The sequence below is a fragment of the Lathyrus oleraceus genome, chromosome 7, assembly GCF_024323335.1.
Source record: "Lathyrus oleraceus cultivar Zhongwan6 chromosome 7, CAAS_Psat_ZW6_1.0, whole genome shotgun sequence".
Taxonomy (NCBI): domain Eukaryota; kingdom Viridiplantae; phylum Streptophyta; class Magnoliopsida; order Fabales; family Fabaceae; genus Lathyrus; species Lathyrus oleraceus.
Window position 1 is genome coordinate 135,419,872 of NC_066585.1, and position 22,417 is coordinate 135,442,288.

Here is a 22,417-nt window from a genome sequence, read left to right on the forward strand (position 1 = left end):
AGTCCCTTAAAAACTATTATGTTAGTCTAACTGGTCTTTATTGTAATAAGGCTTTGGATCATTCAAGACTTTAAGTTTAAGAGTTTGTTGTCTTAAATGAATCCTAACCTTAGGTTATGGACCTTTAAAAACCTTGTAACTTTATGTCTTAGGTTTTATCTTTTTTAGAACCTTTGACTTTGAGGTCTCAAGTTCTGATTCCTTTAGAACCTTTGACTTAAGAATCATTCGATCTGATTTCTTTAGAACTTTTAACCTTGAGGTCTCAGGTTCTGATTTCTTCAGAATCTCTGACTCGACGGTTATAGGTTCTGACTAGTTTAAAACCTTAGAATTAGTAGCAGGCACAAAATGAGAGTACAACCCTTTTTTAGAAAATCTTGAAGAAGAAGGATCTGATGGTTTAGCCAAGGTTTCAGTCCTTAGATTACAAGATTTTTGATGATAACCAAGACCTTCTCGTTTGCTTCTACTTACACCATAGATCATGGATGCAAGTTTGGTTATGTTAAATCCAGTTATGACAAACTCTTGAAGAGCTAGCTCATACTCATCAAGTGGTTTGTTAGACATATCCTTAACTAAAGCAATTTGATCTCTTTCTAATTTTTCAATCTTATTTTTAGAAAAAATTCATTCATCTTTTATAAGACCATATTGTTTTTGTATAATTTTCATATGTCTGAATTCCTTCTGACATTTATTCATAAGATCTTGATATAAAGTAATTAAATCAGATCTAGAGAGTTTAGATAATACATCATCTACATCCTCCAAATCTGAGTCAGAATCAGTTTCTGATTTTGTGTCTGAGAATGTTGAAACCATCAAAGCTAGATTGGCTTCTTATTAATTCTTGTCAACTTATTTTTCATCATCAAGTTCACCCTAAATTTCCATGAGACTTTCTTGAACCTGCTTCTGAAGTTGTTCTTCTGGAAGCTTCCCTTTTTTGCTTTGTCCTTATGAAGCTTTGGACAATCATCTATAAAATGACCAGGCTTCTGACAGTTGAAGCACCATTTATGATCATATTTGTTAACTCTGGAGCTTGTTCCTCTAAATCCGGATATTCTGCCCGAGAACCCCATGTTCTTGATAGCAAGATATTGAAATCTCTTTATGATGAAAGTCATTTAATCATCTAAATCTTAATTAGAGGCTTTAGTATGAGTGACTTCTTTTTGCTCCCAAGTCTGTGAAGATTTAACAGATTTCAAAGCCAGAGACTTTGATTTCTTGATTGGTTCTTCATCTCCATTGAGTTTTAACTTATAGCTTTGGAGATTGCTGATCAGACTTTCAACACTGATATTGTTATGGTCTTTAGCTTCCTAAATAGTTGTCACATTGGGTCTATATCTGACAGGAAAACTCTTAAGAATATTCTTGACATGATCAGAGGTAGTATAGATCTTGTTTAAGACTTAGAGTCCAGATACAAGAACTTGAAACCTTGAGTACATGGTTTCAATGTTTTCATCCTTTTTCATCTTGAATGACTCATATTGTTGAACAAAAAGATTAACTTTGGCTTCCTTGACTTGTTGGTTTCCTTAATAAGTAGCACATGAAGATTCAAAAATAGTTTTTGCAGTAGATTTGTCAATGATCTTTATGTACTCAGAGTAAGGCAAGGAATCTACAAGAATGCCTCTCACTCTATGGTGTTTTCTATTATATCAATGACATCTTCAAGAATGTCCCACAACTCATCATTAAGACCTATGATATGAGTGTACATCTTACTTTTCCACCATTCAAATTCAGTAGAATCTGCATTGAATGTAGGAGGTCTAACAACATAATTATTCTTTTCAGATGTACTATAATCATGATTAACATCCAAGAGGAGTGAGTTATGGGCTAGGACCACCATCACCAGAGTGATATGATTCAGCTTCAGAATCACTCATGGTAAATAAAGAAGTGTTTTTCTGATGTCAACTGAAGGTGAGAAAAACACAAGAAGAGGGTTGAATTGTGTTGGGTTTTTTTTCTCTTTAAGCTTTTTCTTCTTCTTCCTCTGATGGTTCTTAACCAGATTCTGAATACTTAGTTCAGAGTCTGACTTAGAAAATCTTGGTTAGCTTTTAAAACTCTTTATCAGATTCTGAACCAGAATCTGACTTAGAGTATCAAAGTTGACAACAGCTGAATGATAATACATAAGCAAGGAAAGTGAAAACAAAGACACGAGCAGTTATCCTGGTTCCTCTCACAACTTAAGAGTAGTACAGTCCCCGTGTACTTCCAAGGTATTTTTACTATAACTAAATTGATTACAAATGCTCAAGCACCAAACAAAAGACTTCAAATGCTCAAGCACACAAGTAAGAGACTTCCAATACTCAAACCCACAAGTAAGAGACTTCTAATCTCAAGTACACAAGCAAGATACTTTAAATGCTCACGCACTAAAGCAATAAACTTTTGACTCTATAACAAATTGTTAAGAGATTTGGTTAACAACTATAGTTGATATACAATTAGAGGTGTAGACAAAATATAACTTAGAAAGACTCTAAGACTTAAGAACTTCTAAAATATACAAGGTGTTAAGAGGCTCTAAGTCTAGAAATTTTAATAAAGTATCTTCTCTTTGAATGTCAATAGTTCATAGTTTTGTATTGAAGTGTATTTGTCTTCAACTTCATGGTCTTCTGCTCCTTAAATAGAGAGGAAGAAAAGAGACGTTGAATACTTTCACCAAAAGATTGGATAAATTTTGTACTTGATTAGACACATAAAAAAACAACTTAATGCAAGGGGAATTATTCGTTGAAGCTCAGACACCCATGAAAAGATTTTTCCTTAAGTCTTCACGTGATCAAAAGGTCTTTGAGTCTGTCAAAGTTTCCTTGAGTGAAGAGACACCCCTTCAGAGGTTGACTTTCATCAGACTTGATTCTTCAGAGTCTGATCTCTTCAAATTTTGATTCATGGCTTCTGAAGCTTCAAAGTATGAATCATCCGAGACTGGTTTTCTTCAAAGTTGACTTCTTCAGAGTATGGATCTTCCATCAAAGTCAGAGTCTTCGTAAGTGATCTTCATAACCAGAGTCTGAACTTCAGATGCAGAACAATTAATCTTCATATGTTCTTCGTATTATAAACCTGCATACTTGAATAGATGGTTAGAATATCCAATTATTCTTTAAATACTTTGTTATCATCAAAATCCAAGTGATATGATATCAACCAATATTGTTTCAACATGCATATTGTCAACTTCCATCATTACAGGTTCTCCCACCTCGAACTTTATTGGCAAGGCAAAAAGTGTTCTCAAATATGGTTTTGATAGGAGACCTGGATCTGGTTCATCTATTTTATAGTACATTCACTAGTCGAGTCTCGACCCCCTCATTTCTATTGTATCATCTGTTCACATCCATGATCTTACATGCACAGTGAAAGACTTCTACTAAAAAATTACTCCCCATATAAACTATATGTTCACTTAGCTTCTTGAACATATTATCATTGAACTTAAGAACAAAATTTTATGCTTTAGCACAAACATTATAGTTGTCTTCATTTGGTTTGATCATATCAACAACACCTATACAACCAACAGTGGTTACTTATGCCTTCTCCATAACAAATAGGATTCACCTAACCACATCCCTTGTTTGTGATCATGGATTTGGAAGCTCTGTCTTCCATAAAAAATTAAGTTCATATTTTAACTCGCTTGCCACAATTCAATGTTAACTCTGTATACGCTACATCATCGAAACATGATCACCTCACTTTTATGATCTCGATGTGGCTTGGAAGATGAGTCATTCTTCCATTGTGTTCGTGATTGCACTGATTCCATGAACCTTTGGCTTAATCTTTAATCTGCTTATATAGATTTTTTCAATATTTAAGATAACAACATTTGGCTAAAAAAGGATAACAACATTTGGCTAAAAAATGATGCATCTGAAATAACATATTTGCTGCATGGATCTAGTGAGCTTGGAGAAATTGAAACTTAATCACCATCTCCTTGAACCGATTCTCATATATCATATTTCTTTAGATGATCACTCAATGACCGAATTATTCATCATTTACTTTAATAATGTTCATTCTGGATTTGCAAAAGACCGCTTCATCAAATGAAACTCCTTTAATTTCTCCTGCACTATTATCAATGTTAATTAAAATGTACTTCTACACCTCAGTTGTAGAGATTTTGATGACCTCATTCACAAATCTTATAGAATGTGACAATGTAACTTCTTTTCTTACATCTCATATCTTCGTATATTATCCAAGTGAAACTTCATGACATGGTCTCTCATTTACCAAAGATATAAATCTTAGTTATTCAATTTACTATAAATTATTAAAATGGATTATAAATTCTTAAAAAAAATAACAATTACAAAATTAACATTTTCTTATCATACCATACTATAAACTATAAACTAAGACTCCTCTATAAACTATTTTTCTTATCATGCTAGATTATAAACTATAAACCAACAGTGCTTTATAAACTAGTTTATTGTGTTGACAAAGTAATTCTAAATAATTTCTAGATCTTGCTAATAAGTTTCCATGCTAAAACTTTCTCTATTTGGTCGTTTAACATGTTCACTTAGTTTAACATTTTCCTTCATTTTAAATTTTTTAATTAATTCAAGTCTGCATTTGAGATTCAAAATTAATAATTGTGTCCGTGGATGTGAATCAAAATCTGCCAAAATTAGAGTCAAAGCTTCTCAAACGTGAATCGCAATTATTTATTTATTTATTTTCTGCTTTAAAAAGAAAACTATCTTGAAAGAAAATAAACAAAATACTACTTTAAATATAACTATTCCTCCTTCCTCGCCGACAAGTTAAAATCAGAAAAGTGCATTCCCTAATAAGAAAGGTAAAGGAAACATAAATGCCCATATTCCCACGCCAGAAGCTTTCAATTCAAAGCACTCTCATCTACCACATTTACTTCACTTTTTATTTTATTTTATTTTATTTTTAAACAGCAACATTAATATTTTATACATAGATTGAGTTTCCAAAAACACTAACGAAATGACTAATCTCCAAATTCTAACCGAAGAAAAACCCGCTGAATCAATCAATGAAAATCAAATCCCTCTCCTAACTTCAAATTCAAATCACGAAAATGAAGACGAAGCTAATAACAAGACTGATACTGAAGTTGATAAAACCCTCGCGCGTTTGGAACTGTTTTTGAATATCTTAGGGTTCAATCCGCGTTCCGTTTTATACTCCGTCATTTGCTGGACGGTTTTCTTCGCACTAGGAGTGGCGGTTCCGTTAACGGCGTTGTGGATGTGTGACTGTTCGGAGTGCGAGAAATACGAGTTACGCGGCTGTGAAATGGTGATCGTCGCATTTCAGGCGAGTCTCGCCGCCGTTTCTTTGCTCTGTCTTTCGCACTGTATGAGGAAGTATGGACTCCGGAGGTTTCTCTTCGTTGACCGGTATACTGGAGACGTTGCTTGCTTTCATCGCGATTATGTCAACCAGATTTCGGTAAGTTGCCACGTCGATTGGAGATTTTCTTGTCTTGTTGTGTAGATTCAAATATCGATAGCTTGTGATGAGAAATAATAGAAAGGTTTTTGATATTTGACATTTTTAGGGTTATCATAACATTACTATTGTGATCTAAAATCAGAATTTGGATCTGGATTCACTGCATTTAAAAACACACTTACACGCATTAATTGATTCATAGATGATTGCATCACACCTTCGCCAAAATATCTTCAAGTAATCTTGACAATCTATGAAGCACGGACAACCGGAAAACACCGACAGTGATACCGGTAATAATTTGAAAAAAAATGAATAAATTAAAGGTAATCACAAGTGTCGGATTGTCAGGCCATACCTTTCTTCAAAGGTGTCGGGTGCTACATAGTTGACAATTGATTTGAGATCGGGTGACCAGAATCAGTAACTGTTTCACACATTTAATGTGTGGATCCAAATCATGCTTCTTCTCCTTCGTTCCTTATTTTTGGGAAGGTTTGATTTGATCCATGAAGTTTCAACTTGTTTCTGTAAAGTTAGCAACTCATTTTAGAAAGGAAAATGACTAATATCAATTGTGGATGATTGATTTTATTGCACATGTATGAATGCTAATATTTAGTTGAAATATCAATTGTGTTTAGAAATTACAAATGGAAAATTAACTGCCCTCCCTCTAAATTTATAGGGATCTTTGCGTCTATTCATTCTGTGGGTATTTCCATGTTTCCTTCTGAAGACGGCGCGAGAAATCAGTCGCATTTCATATATACAACATGGATCATGGGGGTTCTCGATTATGATTTTTATAGCTTTGATTGTATCATGGACATATGTTAGTGCAATCTCTCTATCAGCCTGTATTTTGTTTCACTTGGTCTGTAATTTGCAAGTCGTCCATTTTGATGATTATGGGAAGCTCTTGGAGAGGGAAAGCGACGTGTTAGTGTTTTTGGAAGAGCATATGCGCCTGCGCTATCATCTTTCCAAGATAAGCCATAGGTTCAGAATATATCTTCTTCTGGAGTTCTTGGTTGTCACTGTTAGCCAAGTTCTGACTCTTTTGCAGGTCACAGGATATCGTGATAGGATTACCATCGTAAACGGTGGAGATTTTGCTGTAAGTTCAACTCTATGTTCAAAGTGTTTATGTATTTAGATTGAAAGAACTAGTTCATTTTAATTCATACAAAGCTATCAGGTGCTCAAGCTGTGTTCTCTGTTCATATTTACACTAAGATTTTTGCAGTTGTTTCTTCCTTTTATTAACATTTAAAGCTTTCAAGGTACATAGATTGAACCGTCCATTTTTTTCCTTCAGGTATCCACACTTGTTCAGGTGGTTGGTATCATTATTTGTCTTCACGCAGCAACAAGAATTTCTCATAGAGCTCAAGGCGTTGTTTCACTTGCAAGCAGGTGGCATGCCATAGCAACATGCACATCTTCTGATACGTCACAAATGAGAAGCTCCGCGAGTGCAGGGAGCCTTGAGGTTGCAAACCATTTAAACTCAATACAGATAGACTATTCTGAAAGTGATCTGGAGTCGTTGGATTTTGGAGGAATGGCTATAAATACCCAATTGGTTTCTTGTATGTCCTCACATCACAAGAGGCAAGCTTTCGGTAAGTAAATAAACTACTTTGTGTTGAAAACCTGTGAATTTTACAAGTTCTTCTAATTAGTGGCAAAAATAAAGTACTGCCCATTCACTGCAGGGACTAAGTTTTATACATTTTTTCCACTTACTGACTATGCAGAGAAGTGAAAAAACAAAAAATCTGACATAATTTCAAGCTACTTAAAATGCATAAAGATATCCTATATATATACTTCAGCAGTGCAAGCTTATAAATTTATCTTGATTGAGCCTAAAGTAGTCTAATAATGTTTCACGCCGTTCTTTAAATGGCATAGGTGTATGAATTTGAAAGTATGATTTCGGATTCATTAATTTGTGATCCCGAATTTCCTATATAGTAAAACCCTTATGTTTCACATGCAAGGTAGACTTTTAACACTTAGTTCAGCTAAACAAAGTAGATTTTCAAAAGCTTAAAAGAAAATATGTAATGGTAATGGGTGAGAAACCGGTCACCAGTTTAGAAAATTATTGGGAAAAAAATCATTTTAAACATTAATTACTTGGTTTTCCTTTTGTGCTCATGATATCGAGGGCATAAATCACCATTTTTCATAAGTAAGATTGCTTAGGTGTTGTTTTGACTATTTTTTATTCATATTGATCTTTGGCAGTCATGCTAAATCACGTGAAACACTTGAGTTCAGGCTGTTAGCATGTACATGTATGGATCTCACCCTTATTGATCCTTTTGAATATGCAGTAATGTACTTGCAGTCAAATCCAGGAGGAATCACTATATTTGGATGGACAGTGGACCGGTCTCTTCTCAACACAATTTTCTTCCTTGAATTAAGTCTGGTTACATTTGTTCTGGGTCAGGCGTTGATCACATCATAAAAAATTACTCGCCAATACTAACAAACCTGTTAGGTTACCGAGTTTCTAGCAGTGCAGAAAGGATGGAACAAGATTTCCTTATTAATCGCGACCTTAAGATTTGTGATTTCTCATCAATGTTCTTCATCTTCGTTGATATTGTGATTTCTAATTTGCACATGATCCATTCCAAGCAAACAACTTGCCCCAATGTGTAGTAGTGCAGTTTTCTACCTGCCAGTACTACAAATTCTTCAAAGCAGATAGTCATTGTTCAGATTCATAACCTAAGGCACGCACAAATGAAGGATTGGAGCATTCCTCAAATCATACCCCGTAACACTGAAGATTAAACCTCTGAACAAGTGTAAACTTATTAGAGCATTCTCTTGTTGAATTCAAGTCTTATTTTTTTGGTGAAGTTAGGAGTGAGAGCAAGAGTGTATAGTAGCATATATTCAACGAACAATCTATAATTCTGAGGTAAAGTTTAATCTTATGTCAACTAAAAGTAAAGAGGATGTGAGTTCAAAATTGCATCATGCAAATGCAACTATCAACTTATTGAGTCTACAGTTTCTTTAACTAATATATGTACTTCATTCTAAGCGTTTCCAAAGTTTTTAAACAGTTTACTGCTTAGTGTTTAAATGGAAAATGTTTTGAGATAATTGTTTTTTCAGAGCATTCGATTTTTTAATATAAATTCTATTATTGAGATAAAAAATAATTAATGATGAAAATTTATGAAATAATTTGTTCAGACTAAAATTAGAAAATATCAAACGAGGCTTAAAAGTAAAATATTTGAAATTTCTTCTTTACTCTATGCAAAGTACGGATAAATTGGGTCTTTAAAATTTTATAAATAAATCATTATATTTTCAAATTGATTTTTAAAAAATCAAAATTATAAATTGGTCCATAATGTTTTCAAAAAATGTATATTGATCCTTTGAAAACTAATTAGTATCTATACATTTTAAATTTATCAGTCTTAAAATGTATAAAAATAGTCCAGAAAACTTAACAATAAAGTATTTAATTATTTTACACAAATAAAAAGATTTAGCATTTCAATTTTCATAAAATCAATTCTCTCTTTCAAACACGCACTCTTAATGTACGTGCAAGCTTGAGACCATCTCTTAAAATAATGTTTATTTAATATTAGGTTTGAGATTCTTTTTATTTTTGAAAAGTAATTTATAAAATGAATTAGGGCTTATTTATTTAAGATTTTTTAAAATAAATTTTATAAAATTATTTTTCAAAATATTATAAGTTTTTTTATAATGTTTTTTCTAAATTAAAAATTTAATGACATCTTATAATACAACCGATATTATTAAATATTAAAATATAATTCAAGTCGCAATTGTTTTTAGAAATTATGTTTTCAAAAATAACTTTATAAAAAATATTTAAAATAATTTTAAAATTAAATAATTTTTTAATTTTGATATTAAAAAAATCAACAAAATTTAAAAATTTAAAAATAATTATTCAAATCAATTTTTTGTTAAAAATTTCTTTAAACTTTTTTCTATACAAAACTATTAAAATCATTTTAGAAAAAAACCCAAGACAACGGACGCCTAAATATTTTTATTCATAATACTTTTTGAAAAAGCTTTAAATAACTTTATATAAATAGTTTTTTACATTTACTATAATTTTTTAATATCAAAATTTAAAAAAAGTCACTTGAATTTAAAGCTATTTTGATTAGTTTTTTATAAAAAAAAGATATTTAATTCTAAATAAATTCTATTTTTCAATGTGTATTTATGTTACTACTAAAATTAATCTTCTAATTTATAAACATTTAGTTTTAAAAAATATTTATATTAAAAAACATTTCTTATAAATCATTTTTAAAAATATTTAAAAAATAGATTAATTGAAATGCACTGTCAGTCTAAAAGGGTTTTACACCATCACTTAATTATAGACGTTAGATATTAAAAGAAATTTGACTTTTATTTTAAAAATCTATAAAGTAATACAAACGAATTAAAAGAAATTTGACTTTTATTTTAAAAATCTATAAAGTAATACAAACGAATGATGGTGATGAACGGACGGTGTAAAACTTTTTACTCTGACAGTGTATAGTAATTAATTTTTTTAATTGATTCTATTTAGAGATGAATAAACACTAAATATAAACAATATGTTCCACCAACATTGGATGCTACTTCCATTAAAAACAGGAAATCGTCTATATAAGTTGCTTTTTTCTTTTGGAAAATCTTGTACGATGTCTAATTTATCTGTTAGGGCCTACTTGGTTCATAAAATTTCCTTTGACATATTATTTAAAGAACTACAAAAGCTCTTGAAAATCTAATAACTGGAACACAACAATAATTTGATTGATTTGAGAAATTCATAATACCTTTGAAGTCTTTAATTTGTTACATAGTTGTCATTGTGTGTTCTATTTTTAGTATGTTCGATTATATAAATGTAATTCAATTTTAAATGAATCTGGCTTTGTTAAAAGTAAATTAAATGTAAGAGAATTTCTGCTGAGAAGCATTCACATAAAAATAACAGACTCAATGTATCAATATTTTAATCAAAATTCCAATCAAGGAACCAAACAAGGACTTAAAAATTTGGGGGTTAAGGAGTGCCTGACGAAGATGTGCATGAAGATCTTAACATTCCCAAAATGGGGATGTGCATTATCATGAACTCATAGCAAACCCCATCTTCCAGCTGAGTGAATTAATAATGATCATGTGAATCATTAAGAAGCACCCAAAATTGGGACAAGCATGCGAGCCGAGGAATTAGATCCAACTTTTGAATTTAATAAAAGACCCCAATCTGCAACAAGGTTGGGCAAAAATTCTACAGCTGAAAACACCAAAAAATTTACTTTTGGTACGTCTAAAGCCGAATTCCCCAAGTGAGAAAATCTCTCGATTCAATACTAAACTGCAAAAAAAAAGGACGCTGTAGACTGTAGTTGTTAAAATTAGATTTCCTTTAATGTGAGTAATAGATGATTAAAGCATCAAGAAAAAAATCATGGTTTGACGTAACAGAAACACTCAACTTTCAAAACCATTAATTTTTCATTGGAACAAAGAAGGCATAGTTTGATGTAACAGCGTAGCATCAGACGAAACAATCTTTGTAATGTTCAAGTATTAGACAATTGGAGACACCTGGTTTGCCATAGGAAGTCAGAACATAGACATGGGAGTTATTAAACAAATGGAGACACTTAGTTTATCATAGAAAATCAGAACATAGAATCGAGAATTTGGGTATCTTGTAAATTACCCAATTTGGGTGTCTTGTAGCAAGCATACAAAAGCCAGGAAACCTTGCGCCATTTTTGAAGCATGATTGAAATTGAAACATGGAATTTAGCATAGTAAACCTACATATTACCGAGCCTAACGTAAAAACATGGTCAGTAAGATCCAGAAGCAATCAGAAATATACAATATACAAATCCTAGTCAATATGAATTAAGTTTGCTGAGGGGAAATTTCATAACAATGACTCTTACGGAAGATGAGTTTCCCAACAACAATGTTGCGGCCTTGCTCTGGAAGATGCTCGATAGACTAGTCAGTGAATTTGACAGAAAATCCATTTAATGAAGAATTACTATAAATGTCATAAACCACCACATATCCCATTTAATGAAGATGCTTGATGATGGTCTATACTCTGAATTAATACAGCATGTGTAACAAAATAGAAAAGCAAACAACTCTGATCTAATATTCCATGGAGATGCAAGTAGTACAAAACATAAAATGACAAACCAAGATTTGCACTGTACCTCTAGAGAGCCTGAAGGACAACTAATTGATCTCCTATACTTTAGGATATCCTGATATCCTCCTCAACCTGCTTCCGTCGATACTGCTGCGATATTTGCAGACAAATGTCATCACAGAATTCTTATCCTCACTCAAAACTTCAATCTTCAAACGGATAATATACATGATTATAAGAGAACTTATTTGCTTCCATTTAACTAAGCATTAAAAATTTTCTTATTACTTCTAGGTTCTATAACACACTAGAGGGTGTGATAACAAGCTGAAACTTAGTTGTAAATTTTTTTCTTGCGGGAAGAATGCTAGTGAATCATAGTGGAACAAAAGGTAAAAAAAGATTACAAAAGAACCTATAAATAGTGAGAAAATACAATGTAAGAAAAAATGGTTCATTGCCAACTTTCGGTCAACATGATCAGCATCAAAAAAATTGTAGTTTTAATACATAAAGCAGTGTAAAACTGTCTCTCAAGAAAGCAAAAATATTTTCAAACATGACTGTCACAAACATTTCAAATTATTTGGGAAGGAATTTCAAACCAGCAAGTACATAGAGAGAGTGTGGAGACTCCTTCAACATAACCATTGATTACTGGCAGACTAAAAGAAATGCTGCCGGGGAAATCTTCTAGCACATTCATAATTTTATATCGTAAGAGAATTCCTAGGTAATTCACTCTTATACAAAAATCTTCCACAGTAAACTATTATAACAAACAAATTGCTTCCTGTTCAATTGAAAATAAAAATTTGAATTTTCTAACAGAGATAGTCACTATTCAACATAAAAAAGAGAAGCTGCTGTGAATTAAAATCCAAAAATGCAATGATTAATTTAAAATAAAGTTGTCGTGTTACCAAAAATTAATAATTCATTGCAAATCATGCATCCCAGTATCCCACATAACTAAGTTCACATAAATACTTGATATAACTGTTAACATCCAAATAGATGAATAGTATTTGCAAGTAGCAGTTATGGTGAAGAAATACATAGGATTTTAACCCTCTTCAAAAAAAATAAGATCCATCAATAAATATCAAATGTCTCTCTTCCATCACACAGAAACATATTGATAACCTCATTCCTCAATATCCAAGATATCATAGGAATGCATTACCTTTCAAGCATAATAAATCCGTCATTTTCTCCAATGAAATGCATAGAAGGCCCTCTTCCACTTCACACCAACCACCTCTTGCATACACAATGTGAATATTAAAAAAAAAAGGAAGAAATAACTGATTGCTGCTAGAAAATCCATAACGATTTAATACTCAAAACCAGATAAATTTGTTTACAATAATAAGCCAATGAAATAGAAATGAAAATATGTTACATACAAAGGATTCAACAGACACTGACTTCCTAATTTCAGAAGGTTATGCCACACTTAGAGCGGCAAAATGTCACAGATGTATTTCTATAAGATGACCAAGCATGAAGAATGTTAACCTGAAAAATCTGATTCCAGGAGGTAAATGAATACATTACATCTCTGCTCAAACCAACAAGTTCCTGCTAAAAAACAGCAGGAGTGATTGTCTAACAAACAAAGCTTGCAACTTTCGTTCAGTGCATGCCCTCACCTCATCAATGCAAACAATCAGTGTGGCATGTAAGAATGACTGTTTAGACATAGGTTTAAATAGCTCCAATCTTAACCAAAAATTCCACCAGTGCCCAAATCACCTTGCTGCAACTCCTTCCGCCGCTGCTCCTCTAAAGGATCTGGACTCTTGTACATTCTACGCAACCGCCTGTTTATAACATGAATTTTGTTATACAAACAACATTTTGAAGACTCAACAGATATTAACAGTGGCTACCAACACCCTGCCACAGCTGTCCTTTTCTATTTGCCATTAAGGACAATCTATTTTAAAAAATTCTTAAACAAATAGCCCCAGTAGTTTTCCAATATAGATCAAATACCTGTCCTGAGCATGTTGAGCAGGAAATGTAGGCATGAATTCTTTGCTCTTGGGAAGAGGAACTTCACGAAACCATTCATGATTGAGAGCGGCTTCAGCCGTGATCCTCTGCATACATTAGTAGGTGTTATTCTTAATATTCTGAGACAGAATTTTTAGCAAATTAATTCATGAAGCTCAAGCAACTTTTACCTTTTCAGGGTCATAAGTTAGAAGCTTGTTCAACAAATCAAATCCAGAATCAGAAAGAACTGGAGATCCAGTGAATGACGTGGCAGGGAACTTTTTACGCAGAAGATTATACCTGAAAGGAAAGGGACATTTTGGTTGTTAATAGAAATTATGAAAGTCGTGTAACAGTACAAGTCACCAAGGGAGGCCAGATAGTCAGACCAAAACCACCCAAAGTTGGAAGCCTGGGAAAACAGTGGCAGACAAATAAGAACAGTGTAATAAAACAGTCAATGTCTTCAATAAAGGATATCGTGAGTACTTACTGGTGCTTGACAAAATTGACCTTGACTCCTGGCAATTTCGAGAAGCCCGGCCAAATTGTTTCATTTGGAGTGCCAAGTATCCTGAAAATCTGGGGGAAATTAACAGACGTCAATATAGCAGCAACCACTGTAATAACACAATACAACAAAATTTACAAGAGAAAAATGGAGCATACATTCTACCAAAAATTGACACAACATATACCTTGTCAAGCTGATCAAATTCCGTTTTTCCATTGAAAAGTGGTTCCTTAGACAAAAGTTCGGCCATTATACAACCAAGAGACCACATATCAATAGCTGTTGAGTACTGTCTTGCCCCAAGAAGAAGTTCGGGTGCCCTGAGAAACAGATAGACAACCATCAGGTAAATGATCTCTTATTTCTGCAACAGAATGCAGAAAAAAAATGTTAAAACACATAATTGAAGGCAGGTACAACTAATTAAACTAGCAGCACAGTGAAATGAAAAACTAAAAGAGGAGCAGATAGATAGGTTCATTGAAAACATTGCCACAAATAAAGAGAAAGGGTAAGTAAGTATGTAAACATTGACCTAACTGTCAAAGGACAGGAAAGTAACAGCCGCCAGTTTGCAGCACTAATATTTGGTTATTAATTGCAGAATAACTACAAATGAAGAATAAGTTTCATTCGATGCAGCACACATGACCACGGTTATCAAATTCACAAGTAAACAATCAAGGTACGCTCTGAATGGTGCAATATCAATTCATCCAATATATGTAATTGATATATACATTGATAGATAGACACAGAATGCAATAAGTAAATACAGCTCACCTGTACCAAAGAGTAACCACCAGGTGAGTATATGGTTTCAAAGGACTCCCATATTGACGAGCCAACCCAAAATCACAAATTTTTAGCTCACCCCTGTTATTTAAAAGCAGGTTTGAAGTCTTCAAATCCCTATGAAGTACCCAGTTGTCATGAAGATACTTCACACCTTCTAAAAGTTGGATCATTAAGCACTTCACTTCACTTTGGCTAAACGGCTGCTTCATTGACTCCATTAATCCTTTAAGATCATGTTCCATGTATTCCATAACCATGAAAATACTATCAAGGCTACTTCCAACCACTACTTCCTTGACATCAACTATGTATGGGTGGTGAAAAGAGAGAAGAACATTTATTTCCCTAAGAGAAGTCAGTGGGAAACCTTCTTTTTCCTTCTCCATCTTGACCTTCTTTAATGCTACAACTTCCCCAGTCTTCTTATCTTTCGCTCTATATACAACACCATATGTTCCTTCATCAATCTTGTTAAGTCTCTCAAACTCATCAACACTTCTACAACCCTGAAGCATGTTGACAGTTCTTTGAGGTTGAGCTGGAGGTTCTGGAGTCTCCTGCCTATCATCGTCATCTTCAGATTCTGTATCAGAGTGACTAATACTGGCGTCACTTTTCGTACCTCGAAGATCAATGTTCATATAGTCATCCTTTTCTGATTCAATACCAGGATGTCCATCGCCACTAGACGTTCTCCCATGGATAACACTTCTTTCTTCCGAATCAGATGATTTGGCTCTAGCTCCTTCAAAACTACCTACTTTAGATTCATTGGGGCTCAATAACTTATTCCTCCCTCTAGTCTCGAACAACTCAGGAGATAGCCTCCTCTTCCTTTTAGGCATTTCCTCATCATTGAGAATTTCACCCTCGTCAACAGGAGAGTTATCTCCTGCTGCCCACCTTGAAGATGATATATTACGAGTTGGAACATAATCTTCACCTTCTGGCTGCTCAGCTTCCTGATCATTACCCAAAGTCTCTTTTGGTGACAGGGACTGCAATCTGGAAGGAGAAGGAACAGTAACCTGAGCTTCTGCGGGCAACTCAAGATCCCCAGTTTCTCTGTTCCTAACAGAACGTATTTGAACTTCTCCAGAAGAAGAATTCGGAGACAGAACAGCCGATTTTGAAAGCTGAGGCAGAGGAGGGAGAGCAGTCACCGTTGTAGTGGAAACCCTAACTTTGGATGAACCCTTCACTTCCTTGTCATCCTGATCCCACACAATGGGTGAAAATTTCCTTTTCCTCTCCTGTGGAGGAGGGGACCGTGACCTGTTCCCTTCAAACACAGCAACATCACAGTCTTTCAACCCAGTCTCAGATTCAGTAGCACCATCAGACCCACTCTCACTAGAAAGCTCGCCAGGCTCTCTATCAATTGTCTTTGCAGAAAAACCACACCGACGAGGGCCAAGGCTGCCACTGCTTCCAGAGTCACTCCGGCTAGAAGCTGACCGATAACTACCATTAACAACCGTTTCTCTCTCCCTAACATCCTTCTGCCTCATCCTAATCTTATCTCTGGAATCTCTACTCCCACTCCTGACATCATCGTGACCACCATTCCTAACCCGATCATACTCTTTGGAATTTGAAAACCCGCGCCTATTAACTTCCAAATTGGACTCATGATCCTTAAACTCGCTTCCGTGATAACGGCCATGTCTACCAGCAGCCATATAAATCTATCTATCTATCTAAAATGATAAATTCTGAGGGAAAAACCTAATCCTTCCTTCCCAACAAACTTTTTTTTTGTATTTGTTTATCAGAACCCTAAACCTAAACCTAAACCTAAACCCAAAACACAAAGAATGCTCCGAATTTCAAAATTGAAAAACAAAAGTGAGATTCGATGACAACTAGAGGTCAAGGAACAATACAAAACAAAGAGAGAAAAATGATGCGAAACAATAATAGGAAGGAAAATTGGGATTTGAATCGAAACCCTAGAAATAAAGGAAAGGATTGAAAGGGAGAAAAAACAATAGAGAAATTGAAAAGGATTACCTTAGCGATGATGAAATTGAATATTGAAAGGGAAATTGCGAGAAAGAGGAAGCACGATCGATTGAGCTATGCGATGGAATAGAATAAGAGAGAAAGAGAAAGAGATAGAGAAGGTTCGAGGAGAAAGAGACGAGGCGTCGTGTGACCGAAAGAGAAGAAAATAAAAATATGGATTACTGATACTGTTACGATAAATCCGGTCCACTTATATACTATAGCCCCAATTAGTCTTCAATGGTAGCAGTCATTTATATTTTTAATTTCTTGACGGTAGTAAGTAAGTAATTTTCATACGAAAGTAAAGTAAACCAAAATAGTGTGAAAAGGTATCAAAATATCTATAGGAAAAATCAGGATTTTTTTTAAATAATCGAATATTTTTAATTAAAATACCATAATAACTATCTTTCTTTATTATTAATTAAAATATTATTTTAATTAAAAAAATTGCAGTAAAAAAGAGAAGTCATTAGCACTAAAAAAATGTACATATACGTTATAGCACTATACATTAATAGAACTTCATGCATAACACTATTGGTATCTAATTTAAATTTTTGTTAAAATTAAAAATATTTAAATCTTTGTAATGTAGGATTAAATGCACTTCTTTTATACAAGATTAAAGATAAAATAATTCAAATAATCAACTTTCTCAAATAAATACCAAAACTAATGCATATTCCAACGTATTTTTTAAATTAATCCATTTTTAAATAAAAAAAAAATCAATTAGATTGACGGCTCCTCTTAATTTTTGCACATTGTCGCCGATTGAATTGGTGTCACCTTTGTGTTAAAAAAATTTTTTGTCTAAAAGTGGGTTAGTTTGGAAATAGTTTCTAGATTTTATCTTCTTTGGGATTTTTAGTCCATTTTGTTGGACCATATGTTCACTTCTCAAATGCTTACTTTCATCTCAACCCACTTATGCAATACTCTTTACTTGCTCAATCTTTATAAACTCTTACATTTTATCATGAGAAAACGATGTGGGACTATTTGTGTCTCTTGCAAAATTTTGTATCTCTGATCCACTATGGTAACAACCATGAACACACATCTTTGTTGAAATGGTGAAAATTATATGTTTTTGAACAACGACAACATTGAGTTCGCTTTTTGTCTTTGAACAAACCATTCAATATCCTATTGCTCGCAAAGATGACTTTGTTTTTGATATTGGTGTTCGGACATCGCAAGTTACAGCAAATACTCATTAGTTGATCAAAGAATAACAATATAAGCTTATTGTGTGCATGAAAGTGTAACCTGCTAGACTAATCATACACCAGGTAGTGAGTGTTGTGTGATGCCTAATAAGAGTAAATAACTCACACAGTCGGACAAGAATCAAGACCGTAAAAGCAAGAAGTTGATCATCATAAAACTTAAAGAGGAAAACAAAATACCAATCATAATCTGTAGAAATCAATAAGCAATTTATCAGCAAAGCTAATACAACAAGAAATAGCATAAATCACATGCAACTCAAATGAATAATTTCGACAAATAAGTGCTTACAAGAACAAAGACCATTGATTTAATGACATGCACAAAGATCAATTGAAATGTAGGAAGGTGATGTCAAGCATGGTATTGAAGTTGCACCGTAAAGAGTATAAACTAACAAATGTGAAAAACTAATCCCACATGTGCAAAAAAGTACGAAAAAATCATGAATGGTTGTGCCAAATGACTTTGATCTTATAGCTTGCACACTTTATGCAATTACTTAGTGAACAAAAGTCTTTGCAGATAAACCTTCCAATTATATAGTGCAACACTCCTGGATAGTCATGATTATCTAACCGCTGCATATGAATTTATTTTAATTAAATTTGTAAGTGAAATTTAATACTCAATGTTATTGTTTTTGTTTTTGTTCAAAGATAAATAGTTTTCACAAATAGTCAACCTTAGTGGCTCTTACCATAGTGGATCAGAGACACAAACTTTTGTAAGAGACACAAATAGTCCCACATAGTTTTCTTCCGGTAAAATATAAGGATTTATAAAGCTTGAACAAAGAAAGGGTATTGCATAAGTGGGTTGGGATGAAAGTGAACCTTTGAGAAGTGAACATATGGGGCAACAAAATGAGCTTTAGGCCTAAAATGCTTTTTCAATATTTTAATTAATTAAAAAATATAATTAAAATTATTAAATATTAATTTAGTTAAAAATATATTAACTAATAAAATATCATAGTCATCCTTTACCAGATAATTAAAAATAATTTAATTATCCAAATCATCACTACCATGTATATAAAAGTGGTGGGGACAACAAAAAAAAATCCCACAGAAAGTCAAATTTAGGGACTATAAAGTTCTCATTTATAATAGGTGCGCCAATGGTTTAAAACGCTCAAATCACATAGACCAAAAATGCATTTAAGCTTTCAATGTATTATAAAGAGACATAAATCACCATTAATATTATTAATAAATTAAATAAGACATATTAGACTACACATAGGCATAAGGGGGTGGTGTGTCCTCTTAGGCCAATAGTGCATGCGTCAATCATATTGGCACATTAGTAGTGCATGCGTCAGGAGCCATAGCGCCTATGTGCAATTTTTAATGTATTTGCCATGATAAATGACGTCTCTTTTTTGTTGCAATTTTTTTGTTTAAAACATGAGTATTTTGATTAATAATTGGAAAATATGGTTATTGTAGTATTTTAGTTAATAAGGATTTTGTCTTTCAAATCAATGCAATTTGTTTATTAAGATAAAATATGTATTATGTTGATAGTCACCCGTAGGTTAGAAAGTTTATTTGATACAATATAAAATGTATTTATTTAAGTATGTAAATTTAAAATGAGTTACTTAAGTGTAAAATGAACAATGATTATATAAGCTCAATTGTGTTAATAAATAATGGAAAAAAGAAAAAAGAAAGGACTCGTGATATGGAAAAAGAAAAAAATATGAAATTTTGATTTTAAAATTAAGGATTTTGTCTTTTAAATTAATATAAATTGTTGATTAAAATAAAATATGTTTTTGTTTTGATAGTGATCTGTGACATAAAAAATTGATTTGATATGATATAAAATATATTTAGATACTTATATAAAAATTTGAAATGAATTACTTAATTGTAAAATAAACAATGATCATATAAATTCAATTGCATTAAATAATCATGGGGAAAAAACAAATGACTCGTAAGATGGAGAAAGAAAAAAATGTGAAATTCAATTCGCTCAATGATGGGTATTGCATCATTTGCACTCTTAGACATCAAGGAACCATCTACTATTGCATCTAACAAAAGTTTCGGTTGTGCTTGAAGTATGTTGTGGAAAATGTGAAGTTGTGTAACATTATCGAAACCATAACTATGACACTTCCTCGACAAAGACTTGTATCGCTCACATGCTTCACAAAGTGTTTTTGTGGAGCCTTAAGCAAACACAATAATTGCGGTCTTTGAATCCAGGAATTTGTTGTGTGGAAAGAACTGATTAAGAAACTGTTCTTCAAGAATATTCCAATTGGTCATTATTTGTGTTGGTTGGTCTAGATACCAATCCTTAACTTTACCAATCAAAGTATGAGGAAATAGTCTCATAAAGAGTGTTTCCTCTTATGCTTATGAGGCTCCAAGTGTACTGGCTAGGTCGTAGAATTTGGTGAGGTGAGTGTAGGAATCTTCATGATCAAGACCATCTAAAAGATTCATATAAATAATCTAAAGTAATCATGTATTCATCTCATCTTGTTAGGCATTTGTAGGAGTTCTGGCCATGTGAGCCAATCACCTCGGGTTGTTATGACATGGCATACTTCTAACTAAGGGTGGGTTGATGTTAATGACATTTTCGGTGTTGTCTTCGACCTCAACCATGACTTTCTTTTGTTATGGAGAAGAATAAATTGAGGTCGAAGTTCATTTTTGTTGCTTTCATTGTTTGGCTAGTTGTTTGTATCTTCTGGTATTGTTGTTGTTCCTTCGGATTGTCCTTTTGACTCAGGATCAAAAAGACGTTAATTTTCTGAAGTTTTTCCTTGCATACACAAAATTCACAACCTAACCACATAAGTGAGTAACATAATAGGTAAAAAAAATATGTATAATATGAAGTTTTCAAAATTGCCTAAACAAATATGAATTGCCATAATGCTTTTAATATCTAAGCGTCAATCCTCGACAACTGTGTCATTTTGATGGTTGTAGTATTCAACATCAAAAGAAAGTATTTGTTTATCGTATACACAAGGACTAATGTGATATTAATGACATTAAACAATTGATATAGTTTAAGTGAAAAGTTGTCGAGTTGTTTGTTTGCATAAAGTACGAAATGTAAAAATAATGATTTAATAAGTAAAGTTTCAAAGATGAGACAACTTGTTGGGATTAGGGCTCATCCACTGATTACACATGTATTATTCTAATGAGTTTTACAAATAGTAGTTGTTTGATCAATATTATCACGTATCGCTTGCCGGCAGTGTTTATGTCTAAACCTTGATGAGAGTTCAACTGTATTGTTTAATCGACGATCTCTCAACCTATTAAACAATACAATAGCATTAAGATTTAATACTTTGGTGAATGTTAAACTTAAATCTATATCTAGAGTTTAACACCTAACAAATGATTAACCTAGATCGGTATTCGAAGAGTATTTCTCAATAACGGTTTGAAACTATAAGTTGAACAAGTAAACAAGGATAACATCAATATCAATAAACAACTAATTCAAATATAACTCCATGATCATAGTAAATACATATGGTATCGATGGATTACATCCAATCCCAACAAGAAAGAGATTTAGTTACTCATGGTAGTTTTGATTACAAATGAGAATGAATAAAGATGGATGAGCATCAATGGTGATTTCCTGACGATTGATATGTATCCCACTCGTATTCTTCAAGTTTACTCTTATCTTTGTCTCTAATGAGAAATTTCTCTAAAATTAACCAAGAGTCCTTAATGAAATGTTTATGAAACTATATATAGTGGTTGTGTATTGTTGTTATCACCTGGCGAGTTGTTGCCTCGCCTGCCGAGCAAACTTTCTTCACTCTGAAGTATCTGTCAACTCAACATCTCAAATTTCATTGTCTAGCTAGGCGAGCAAAAGGTTCACCTAACGAGCTTCCTCATTGCAGCTGCGCCTAGCGAGAATGGAACATTTTGATTCTGGAAAGTCTCTAACTTGTATCGCTTGGTTCTCGCTATATCTTTGTTGGGCAAGATGGCTCGCTTGAGACTCGTCTGATAAGAAGGATATTTTTTGCTTATGTTTCTCCACGTGTGAGCCTTTTTTTTTGGCTTGGGCGAGTTTTTTCCTTGGTCTCGCTAGATGCTCATTTGGCGAGCATGCAGGATCTTTTC

The 22,417-nt window shown here is 33.0% G+C and overlaps 2 protein-coding genes across 9 annotated transcripts; one reads left to right on the plus strand and one right to left on the minus strand.

The window, feature by feature from the left end:
- The first annotated feature begins 4,836 nt into the window (after positions 1 to 4,836).
- On the plus strand, positions 4,837 to 8,585 carry LOC127107246 (uncharacterized). The gene is made up of 4 exons (XM_051044546.1): positions 4,837 to 5,505; positions 6,197 to 6,628; positions 6,830 to 7,136; positions 7,857 to 8,585. Exons 1-4 carry the CDS (start codon positions 5,038 to 5,040, stop codon positions 7,991 to 7,993), a joined length of 1,344 nt encoding a protein of 447 aa, XP_050900503.1. The 5' UTR covers positions 4,837 to 5,037; the 3' UTR covers positions 7,994 to 8,585.
- Positions 8,586 to 10,947: 2,362 nt separating this feature from the next.
- Positions 10,948 to 17,241, minus strand: LOC127107247 (cyclin-dependent kinase G-2). 8 transcript variants are annotated; one of them, XR_007795656.1, is made up of 9 exons: positions 15,021 to 17,240; positions 14,422 to 14,557; positions 14,217 to 14,305; positions 13,912 to 14,023; positions 13,721 to 13,827; positions 13,375 to 13,545; positions 13,241 to 13,303; positions 12,906 to 12,980; positions 10,948 to 11,869 (listed from the first exon to the last, which is right to left on the minus strand). XR_007795656.1 is itself a non-coding variant. In XM_051044547.1 (6 exons), the coding sequence occupies exons 1-6, from the start codon at positions 16,715 to 16,717 to the stop codon at positions 13,446 to 13,448; spliced, it is 2,241 nt and encodes a 746-aa protein (XP_050900504.1). In that variant the 5' UTR covers positions 16,718 to 17,240; the 3' UTR covers positions 13,031 to 13,445. The 8 variants fall into 8 exon arrangements, 2 of the variants coding, with proteins under 2 accessions (XP_050900504.1, XP_050900505.1); XR_007795655.1 differs by having other exon boundaries at positions 11,135 to 11,869; positions 12,906 to 12,982; positions 13,129 to 13,249; XR_007795654.1 differs by having other exon boundaries at positions 10,948 to 11,866; positions 13,241 to 13,545.
- Between the last annotated feature and the right edge of the window lie 5,176 nt (positions 17,242 to 22,417).

What these genes read in the sequence shown, in the direction of transcription:
- LOC127107246 (XM_051044546.1), top strand. Translation starts at nt 5,038, where the DNA reads ATGACTAATCTCCAAATTCTAACCGAAGAAAAACCCGCTGAATCAATC. An exon ending in ATTATGTCAACCAGATTTCG is followed by an intron (nt 5,506 to 6,196) that starts GTAAGTTGCCAC and finishes CTAAATTTATAG; the next exon opens with GGATCTTTGCGTCTATTCAT. An exon ending in TCACAAGAGGCAAGCTTTCG is followed by an intron (nt 7,137 to 7,856) that starts GTAAGTAAATAA and finishes TTGAATATGCAG; the next exon opens with TAATGTACTTGCAGTCAAAT.
- LOC127107247 (XM_051044547.1), bottom strand. Translation starts at nt 16,717, where the DNA reads ATGGCTGCTGGTAGACATGGCCGTTATCACGGAAGCGAGTTTAAGGAT. An exon ending in AATTTGATCAGCTTGACAAG is followed by an intron (nt 14,306 to 14,421) that starts GTATATGTTGTG and finishes AATTTCCCCCAG; the next exon opens with ATTTTCAGGATACTTGGCAC. An exon ending in TAACTTATGACCCTGAAAAG is followed by an intron (nt 13,828 to 13,911) that starts GTAAAAGTTGCT and finishes TAATGTATGCAG; the next exon opens with AGGATCACGGCTGAAGCCGC.